Below are 10,074 nucleotides of genomic sequence, written 5' to 3' on the forward strand. Positions count from 1 at the left end.
AAAATAAAATTACAAAATAGAAAAAAAAAAATGGGTTTCAGAAACCCTTACCTTCGAAGACTGTTCTTCAACTGTAAAAACCCTCGAATCGAAAGACACCACCAGAATGAAACTACTGTATTCTCTAGGTAAGAATCTAGAAGGATTGTGTGCTCTGGCTATTTTGGAATAGGGAATTGAGAGAGATAAGAGGAGATGAAGATCGAGAAAGAAAACAAAAAAAAAACTTAGCACTTTTTTTGTGTTAGTCTCTCTGTGAACAATATAATGAAAATGGGAAGAAGATCAAAACATCAACCCCACTAATACGTATTGGAGAGAAAAGAGGGGAAGGAGTCTCAAAATGATTTTTCAAATAAAAAATAAAGGAAAATTATTTCAAATGGTAAAAGTGTTGAAAATATTTATAAGATATGACAAAATTTTAGAATTGTCAATGATAGACATTGATAGACACTGATAAACTTCTATCAATGTCTATCAATGTCACTGATAGACACTGATAGAAGTCTATCGGTGTCTATCAGCATCTATCGTTGATAGTTTTAAAATTTTGCTATATTTTGGTTCATTTTTCTATGTTTATAAAAAAACCCAAAAATAAATTAAATTAAAATAATTTATTTTAATAAATGATTTAATATATATTTATATGATAACTACCTTATCATATAATATATATTAAACTATATGTTATATCAAATATAATATACATAACCTATAGTTTCTATATTGTATCAAATATTATATAACCTATATTTTCTATTATCTCACCAACGACATTTAATATAAATCTCATTTATATTAAATTTAATTATATGAATCCAATTCACATAATTAATATTTGAATCGCATTCAAATATTTATTTCCTCTCATGGTTCCTAAGTTCAACTATGGTGTTTTTGTCCTGAATCAAATAAAGAGTCACATTATCTCTCAAGCTCTCCAGTTGCTTATCTGTTATCCAAGGTTGATTTGTGGTATCTTGTTATCATAAAAACCTAATCTTATTTATATTATAGAACTTGTTGGGCCTCTTTTTCACTGATCTCTCTTAACCACAAGTTGTTTCAGTTCCACCACTTTGCTGACATTGCTGCTTCCAATCGTATAGGCTAGATGGATGGTCCAAGCTTGGCTATTATCGAATCCTCCTTTGACAGTCGTATCTTACAATTACTATCTTTTGAATCTCATGATGTTGTCAAGCTTATTCAGAAGCTTCAAGAACACCAAGTGGAAATTGATGACGTACTTAGTGTAATGAGGGAAGTTGTCTCCAAATCTGATGATGTTTCTTCCTCTCGAGGATGGGCTAATTCATTTTTGTTGGCAGAAAGGGGGAGAGCAGACTTGGTTGGTTGTTTTGGTTGGTGGTGCTGTTGAAATTTGTTTTTTCTTTTCTTTTCTTTTTTTTTTTTTTTTTGTTGATTTGTTCGGTCTGTACTTATAATTTCTCTAGACATCTGTACTTTGGTTTGTTTTTTACTATATGTTCTTCTGGACTTCTTGTTATTTGAAATCGAGCTTCGGTTAATTTTGTTGCTATGCTTTTTTGCTTTGCCTTCAAAAATATATTTGCCAAAGAGGGAGTTTGTTAAAGTTTTAAGATTGGCTATATATTTATTTAAGGCAAGGTGCTATGGTTCTGGCCGTTTGCATGTTTCACAGAAGTTTCTTTAACTATTGATGTAACAAGTGTCATTCCTTCTGTCCAGACTTTTTTTATTTGAAAAATTCAGCAGATTTTATTTTCTAGATTCTTTTCTTCTTTATGGCCTGTCGAATTCGTTTTTAGGATGTTTCATTTTCCAAAGGAATTATTTATTAAATATTTTGTGCCCTTGCTAGGTTTGGTCGTGATGATTGAATATTTTGAAGAATTTATTTTTAGATGTGCGACTACATTTGATCATCATGAGAAAGTTCTTTGTTCTTGTGGCCAATCTGTGCAACATAGTGTTGTGATCATTATTTACTGCATTTCACTGTGCAAATTCATCGATTAATGAGTGTAAAATATTAAAGATAATTTCAGTCTTAGGGGGAGCCTAAGACTTCTTTTTGGAAAGGGATTTTCAGTCTTAGGGGAGCCTAAGACTTCATTATAGAAAAGGCATTCTCGGTCTTAATGGTAGCTTGAGACTTTAATTCAGAGAAAGGATTCTCAGTTTTAAGTGGAGCCTAAAACTATCGCTTGATGAGGAGTTCTCCATTTCAGGGGGAGCCTAAGGTGACAAATGATTCGAAAGATAACTTCAAGAAGAAAGACAGTCTCTTATATTACAGAGTGTCGAAGTGTCAACTACTAATATTCTACAATTATGGGGGAGCCTGAGTTCATTTAGAGAGGGAGCCTCGTTTCTAGGGGGAGACTAGGTGTTCATCAAGTTAGGCTCTACTTGAGTCATTATAAAAGTCATTACTTTACTGATAAGTACAACGTTGTAAATGTTTGACTTATTAATATTAGTAGATTATCTTTGCGGAGCACACTACCCCTAGATGTAGGTAGTTTATCGTGAACTGGATTAACAAACTCTGTGTGCCTTTACTTATTTTTCTTGATGTTAGTTTATTGTTGTTATAATGCTTGTCAGTTCTTTCCATTTAACATCCGTATTTAGATTGAAGAGTCATCCTATCACTTTTTCAATATGCATCTTTCCTAAGTACAATGGTTGAATTCTTAGCTAAATTCCAAAAACAAATACAAACTTTTTTAAAAACTACTTTTTTATAGTTTTCAAATTTTGACTTGGTTTTTTAAATCATTGGTAAAAAGTAGATAACAAATGAAGAAATTTGAAAGTAGAAGTAATGTCTAAAGGCTTAATTTTCAAAAACAAAAAAATAAAAAATGAAATGATTACCAAACGGGTCTTAGCTTTCAAAGGAATTATTCATCGCTTTTATTTAGTTTTCAAAATTATTGTTGTTTCTTAATATCTTTTTATTTTCCTAAAAAGTTCAACTCTTCACTTCTGAACTAATTAGCAATGTTTTCTGAATAAAAGGATGAGGAATAGAAAAGGATCCCCTGAATAACCTACTACAAATATCAATGGAAACATCAATAATGTCAACTGCATTTAGTATAGTTTCTTAAATTATTTTAGAAGATAAAAAATGCTTCTAAAAGAAAAACTTAATCTAAGTTGTTTTTAATAATATATCCTTCTGAGGCTTCTTCCAAATTAACTTTTAAGCTAATCAAAATTTTTAGATGTTTTATTTATGAAGATTCTTTTTGCAAGAACAACCCTTTGTTTTTTTACTGCTTCTCAAGTTATAGATATATATATAGTAGTAGAAGAAGAAAACCTTGTTTTTACTGTCAGATAGCTTGCATTATTTGGTGGAAGCACCTCAAAGTCAATTTTTTCACCAATTGGAAGAAGCATTTGTTGGAGAAAAAACCTCCCACTTTAACTGCAGGAATAAGCAGAAAAATAACAGAGAAATTAAAAGAAAGTAGTAAAACTGAAAGCATAAGAATTTACGTGGAAAACCACCAACTCGGAGAAAAACCATAGCCCATCAGAAAGAAATCAACTATGTGAAAATTTGTTACAATCACACAGAACAACTCTCTACAAGAGCATTCTCTCAAAGCTTTTAACTACTCACACCTTTTTCCCACTCTCCAACTAGAAAATATAAAAGAAATTTAAATAGCGTTAGCACACTATGCGTAAAGTGTTTCTAACTAGGACGACTTGAAACTAGAGGCATAAACTTCTTTTATAAGTTTGGAGCCCATCCCCATTCTTCAATTTAACTGATGGACAAACTACACTTCTAATATTTTGCCAAAACGCAACAAATTCCACCTTGGCAAGATATTTGAAGAATCTACAACATCCATTGTCTTCGCCGACAATCATAATTCTCAAATAAAATAACTATAACCTACTTCACCATAAAAAGTAGACCATTCAGAATATCACCTCTCAAGATTTTCCTTTTTTCCTTTTTCGTCAAGATTTTCCTTTTTTCCTTTTTCGTCACATGTCAACAAACTTTGCTGATATTCATGGTGCAACTTTCACCTACTTGGCTCACCTGGAAGTCCTTTAGCCATAGACATAACTCCCACCAGACAGCTTGCCAAGTTAATGCCTATGTGCAAACTTGTAGAACCGCTAACATCACATCCTCTATCATGGTAAAGCGAACATACCATGAGGATGAATTCTATCTTTTTCAATTTTCATGTGCCCAGATTGTCTATATGCCCAGCCTATCTTCTGCTCAAAGACTCTCCTTTTTAAACCTATGCTGGAATCACTTCGGAACTGCACTGAAACACCATCACCGCTTAACATACACTTGTGTAATCCATATTGCATCAACACATCCTTGACTTGCACTTGCCACAAGCCGAAATTGATCCTTCCATCAAATTTCTCCACATCAAACTTTATTAAACTCATAAAACTTGACACACATCTACTTCACTCCTAGCAAATTAGTAAATAGTAAACAACTCTCACTATTTACACGAACCTAACGCTCTGATACCACTTGTTGGAAAAAACCTCCCACTTTTACCACAAGAATAAGCAGAAAAATAACAAAAAAATTAAAAGAAAGCAATAAAACTGAAAACACAAGAATTTATATGGAAAACTACCAACTCGGACGATCCTAATTACAAGAGCACTCTCTTAAAGCTTTTAACTACTCACACCTTTTTTCCACTCTCCAACTAGAGAATACAAAAGGAATTTAATTAGAATTAGCACACTGTGCTTAAAGTGTTTCTAATTGGGACGACTTGAAATTAGAGGCATAGGCTCTTTTATAGGCTTGGAACCCATCCGCATTCTTCAATTTAACCGATGTGGGACAAACTGCACTTTTAATATTTTGCCAAAACCCAATAGCATTTTCATAAAATTCAACTTCATATGGATGCATGCATTAGGGTCAAAAGTTTCTCAAGATTTTCATAAGAATATAATTTCCAATGTCCGTAAGAAGCAGTACATGCTACCCAAAAATAATGACAATTATGATATTACTAAAAGGCACAACAAAATGAGGCCATTTGCAGTCCCATTTTGTAGAATATACAGAAATCTCCTCTGGCTTTCTTCTACTTCTACCCTGTAGATTATGTACCAAGCTGAGATGGGGAAGAATTTGATTTTGGACTAAAGAAATTAACCGTTTTTATACATTCTTCTCTATTTCAGATTTGGCATCTCAAAAACTCAAGATATGTATCTTTCTTTTATTTACTCCTAAACAACAGATCCATTGATAACCCGATTGATGGCTTCAATGCACGGATGAATTTTCGAGATGAAGACATTGAGGGGTTATCTTTATCCGCTTTCTTCCTCCGAGAAGGTCCCCCGGGAGCTGCTGAACTTTTAACAGATCCAGACTTTGAACTAAAAATGGAGGAGCTGAATGAAGTATCAACTGCCCCAAATGATAGCTGGCCCCTCTGGGATGTCTCATGTGGCGGGTACCCCAGTGCCCCATCTTGATGAGGTGGGGGAAACTTCTCGCTTTTGCTCTTACCATTTGCATTTGTCACATTTCTCCACCTCTGAATAACAGAGTACAGACATTCGTTAATCAAGTATCAAAAGGTCGAAATGTAGGGAGGAGGATAAACAAGTTCGACTTACATCTAAGTTTGCTTGTATCTCTGCATTAGCTTCAGGAGCCGGTACAGCTCGACCAATGCGATCCCGTACCCTTACTCTCCTGCCACCACCATCAACAGCTGTTGCTTTCCCACTTAGACCTCTTTGCCTGAAATGGAAGTGTACATTGCTTGTTTAGACACCAGGACTAATCTAGATGATCGAAACAAGAGCAAGGGGAAGGGGGAAAAACCTTCTAGCTTCCTCATCTCTCAACTTTACATCCAATTCTTTGCTAGGAGGATATTTTGGTAGACTTGACGGTTCACAAGCAAGAGGCTCGGTACTAAAGAACTGTAATCAGAAAGATTAAATATATTGTTTTATGCAAAATTAGACACTTTTATTTTCACATAAGCCATGCTATGAGACAAAATTACTCACTTCGCTATTCAAAGCAGCAGTGGCAGTACCTCGCCCATCGGGGTCCATTGAAAGGAGAGATTCAATTAGAGGTAAAGAAGAAGATGGAAAATCTTTGAACATTTCCGCAATGCAGCGTTTGTATGGTTGTTGGGGTTTAAATAGAGTTGCATTCGGCAATTTGTACTTCTTCCAGTAATCCTCAGTTGGAGAACCACATAATTTAAATATCTTATGAAGTTGTTCAACCTAATAGAAAAAGTTATCCAGGATCAACTTCACACAGTGATGATGCATCAGCTCAGGATGAACAAAGAAATATCTTGTTAAGGCAGAATAAACTGAGGAAAACTAGAAATAAATGTTGGAATAGACTCTTACACAGCTGCATTATGAACTGAAATTGGGAGATAAAAATGTAAGCAATGCATAAAATCAGTGACGTCATTTTTTTTTTTTTTTTGAGTACACATCACTGTCGTCTGGTCTCATAATAACATGCCCATTTTATATGATAAAGAATTCAAATGATTGAAATATCAAGCATTTTCTTAATATTTACACATGAAAAAGGATTTAAATTATTGAAATAACATGCAACAGCTAATGCATAAATTCATTACATATTTGTGGACAAATCAATTATTTTTCAGAATCACTAAGGGCTCAATAATCAATAGCATCATATTTAGTGGATCGGCCAATTTAGTTCTTCAGAGACACGTACAATATAGTAAGCACCAAAGAAAAATGTTACAAAATAAGATAGGTGAGGAGGAATAGAGAGATAGAAGTAAGGATACCTCTGTCCTTCCTGGCATGATTGGCCTCCCAGCAAGCAGCTCGGCCAAGATGCAGCCAGCACTCCAAAGATCAACCCCTATACCATAAAGAGTCGCTCCAAGTAATAATTCAGGAGGACGGTACCAAAGGGTTACTACTCGACTAGTCATGTGCTGGTTCTGTTCAGGATCAAAGAAAGTAGCCAACCCAAAATCAGCTATTTTCAGTATTCCTTCGTTATCAATTAGCAAATTGGAACCTTTTATATCACGATGCAATACACCTCGGTTGTGACAGTGCTCAAGCCCGGACAATAGTTGCTTCATATAGCATTTGACCTGGTAGAAAAGTTACAGCCAATCTTTTCATGTTTTCGACATTCTCCATGTGACAAATGCCATAAGTAGCTATCCTCGTATGCAAACAACTACACCAACTTTTTAAAGAAACCTCAGAGAATGCATTAGCATACAGTATACTACTTGGAGAAGTTTCGAAAAGATCTACTTGAACTAGGGATTTTCTGACCCTAATCATCTTAGATCCCTTCATTTAACAACCACCAATTTTGAAATATAACTATTCCTTTAGACATTAGGAGACAATAAATAACAAAAACTAAAGGGACACAAGCAATCTTGTTTCTTATTTTCTTTTCAACAAGCGACAGAATTTGCAATTCTGAAAGTATAAAATTTATCATGTCATAAGTGAGTTTTATGCTTGTTGAATGGAATTCAGCCAAATATTAGTACAACGTGGAAAAATCTGTTGAGTCCCTTCTTTTTTATGTACAGAGAACCCGGAGGAAATATCTGAATCCAAATGCACAAAGATGTCGAAGAAACTAAGAACATGTTTATATCTAATCCAACCAAAACCAAATTAACTACAGGACAATATTTACTAATGCAGAAATTTACTTTATATATCTCTTCGATCTTCTTGTAGCTTAATGAAGTTAAGAGCATGAAATTAGGCAGGAAACCTGCTAAATTCGCTTTTTTAGGGGAAGAAGACAAAAGGAAGAAAAAGGGCAAAAAAAATCCAAGTGGCTCGCCTTTGCAGTAACATCGAGACTCAGAGCAATTAAAGTGCGAAAAGGAAAACAAAAGAAAAGCCAGCCAGAGCAGGCCAGAACATCAACTCAAAACCTAAGGAAAATCCGCCGGAAAATTATCAATTACAATAAGGCAACACCGAAATTCATACTCAAAACACAACAAAATGCGCAGGTTCAGCCAATATTAGTCTCAATCTGCATTAATTGGAATAGATACCTGAGGCTCCGTGAACTTGACTCCTTGACCGGCAGCAAGTCCGGCGAGGTCATGTTCCATATACTCGAACACTAAGTAAAGACTACACGACATTCTCGAAGTAACTAAGCCTTCAAGCTTAAGCACATTGGGATGATCGAGGCGTTTAAGGACCAAAATCTCTCTGGCCATAAACCTTACGCTCTCCGGTTCCAAATTATCAAACCTAACCTTCTTCAGAGCAACAATTTTCCCAGTAATAAGATCCCTCGCCTTGTACACATTGCTATACGTCCCTTGCCCAATCTGAATCACCAAGAACCAAAAAACTCACACAAACTTTCTACAACTTACTGAATCAAGACAAAAACAAAAAACAAAAAGTGAAAAAAAATGATCACGACCACGTGGCATACCTTAGCAAGCTTTTCAAAAGTATTAGCTCGACGAGGCGTCCATCCTTGGATCACCTCGCCAGCGACCGCCAGAAGCCACGACGGCCAGCCTTGCTCATTCCTCTGGCAAAGACCCGGCGAAGGCCTCCGGCGCTCTACGGAGAAGGAATCTACGTCCTGCCGAACTCCCTGGTTTTCCAACGAGGTCGTGTGTTTCTTAACTCTGTCGCCATTAACTCCGTCGATACGAGAGAGGTGATCCGTGGTCCGGCGGCGACGGAAAGGTCCGGATGCGCCCATGTGAGCGTCGGCGGCTTGTCTGCCAAGAACGCAACCCATTGGGGAATGTACCGGAGCTCATAGAGTGCCGGTTAAGTCATGAAGAAGGAGAAGGGAAATGGAAGGCAGCAATGGAAAGAGCTAACTATTGGAGAGAAGAGAGAAGCTTTGGGCATTTGGATTGCTTTGTTTGGGATTTTAGGAATCAGTGAGGTTGGAGAGATGGAGAAGACGGTGAGAGTGAAAACTCGTTAACTCCTTTTTTTTCAATTGTTATTCAGAATAAGAATTTTGATTTTTTTGGGAGAATATTGAGGCCTCATTTTTCCAAAAATTACAAAACTACCACTAGATTTACTAGTGTGGTTGTTGTGTATTATTACTAAAAACCAAACTGAAATCCGAAGAAAAGAACCTCTACTCCCCTTCCGTCAACAATAAAATTATGCTTAACTTACAAAATTAGTATATATCTATATTCTATAAATCTTAAAAGCGAAAATTAGTTTTTTGATTCTTAGACTTTTTTTATTTTGTCCTAGTTTCAAAATAAAATCTTAAATTTTGTAGGTTGATTTCAATTTAATTTATAATTTTACTGTTTGGTTTCAATTTTGTTCTTAAATTTCATGATTCACACTTATAATCTCGATTCTTTTCACAAAATACTCATTTTTTTCTTTATTAATTTTTAAGAAAAAATTAAAAGAATTTTGATTAATTAATTTTTTTATTTTTTATCAATAATAAAATTAAGTTTAAAATTTTACTTCTTAATTATTTTAAATTAATTAATAGATATTAATTTCAATGAGTATTTAATGAATAGTCAAGATCATTTATTAATGGATCTACAACCACTTTAATCGCAGGTGCAATCTATTAGTAGTTTTTGAAATCAATTTCTTAAAAATCTAGCATGTTTTTCAGTAAATTTTAAAAGATTCTAAATCTGTCCTTCCATTTGTATCTTTTCTTTTAAATAATAATTAATTTTTATAAACATTTATCAAATACTTTGTATTGAAAAACTACTTGCAAGTTGCCATACAAAACTATATAAAATTTTAAATAATTATCTTATAATAAAATGAAAATTAAATATAATAATTGAAATGTACTTACTTTTAGTCAACAATAATTTAGTATTAATTTAACTTTTTAGATCAAAATTATCTTTACCGAACACTATTTAAAAAAAAAAAAAAAAAAAAGTTAGTTGGACAATTATTATTTTAAAATTTACCATAGCTCTAAACAAAGCCTCATCAAATTATAAAAACTAAAATTAAAACTTCCAAATTTAAAGGAATCAAATTGAAAACAAACAG

The 10,074-nt window shown here is 34.1% G+C and overlaps 1 protein-coding gene across 1 annotated transcript; it reads right to left on the reverse strand.

The window, feature by feature from the left end:
* Nucleotides 1-4,927: 4,927 nt before the first annotated feature.
* LOC120083739 (Protein kinase superfamily protein) lies at nucleotides 4,928-9,054 on the reverse strand. The gene is made up of 7 exons (XM_039039590.2): nucleotides 8,486-9,054; nucleotides 8,091-8,375; nucleotides 6,831-7,148; nucleotides 6,049-6,276; nucleotides 5,858-5,958; nucleotides 5,647-5,773; nucleotides 4,928-5,564 (listed from the first exon to the last, which is right to left on the reverse strand). Exons 1-7 carry the CDS (start codon nucleotides 8,801-8,803, stop codon nucleotides 5,241-5,243), a joined length of 1,701 nt encoding a protein of 566 aa, XP_038895518.1. The 5' UTR covers nucleotides 8,804-9,054; the 3' UTR covers nucleotides 4,928-5,240.
* Between the last annotated feature and the right edge of the window lie 1,020 nt (nucleotides 9,055-10,074).

This window comes from Benincasa hispida, chromosome 8 (assembly GCF_027475165.1).
Source record: "Benincasa hispida cultivar pf3 chromosome 8, pf3_genome.v1.1, whole genome shotgun sequence".
Taxonomy (NCBI): domain Eukaryota; kingdom Viridiplantae; phylum Streptophyta; class Magnoliopsida; order Cucurbitales; family Cucurbitaceae; genus Benincasa; species Benincasa hispida.

Excerpts from the sequence above, each read along its gene's own strand:
- LOC120083739 (XM_039039590.2), bottom strand. The coding sequence starts at position 8,803 with ATGGGTTGCGTTCTTGGCAGACAAGCCGCCGACGCTCACATGGGCGCA. Across the intron at positions 5,774-5,857 it reads AGAGATGAGGAAGCTAGAAG|GCAAAGAGGTCTAAGTGGGA; the intron begins GTTTTTCCCCCT and ends CTTCCATTTCAG. Across the intron at positions 5,565-5,646 it reads AGATACAAGCAAACTTAGAT|AGGTGGAGAAATGTGACAAA; the intron begins GTAAGTCGAACT and ends TCTGTTATTCAG.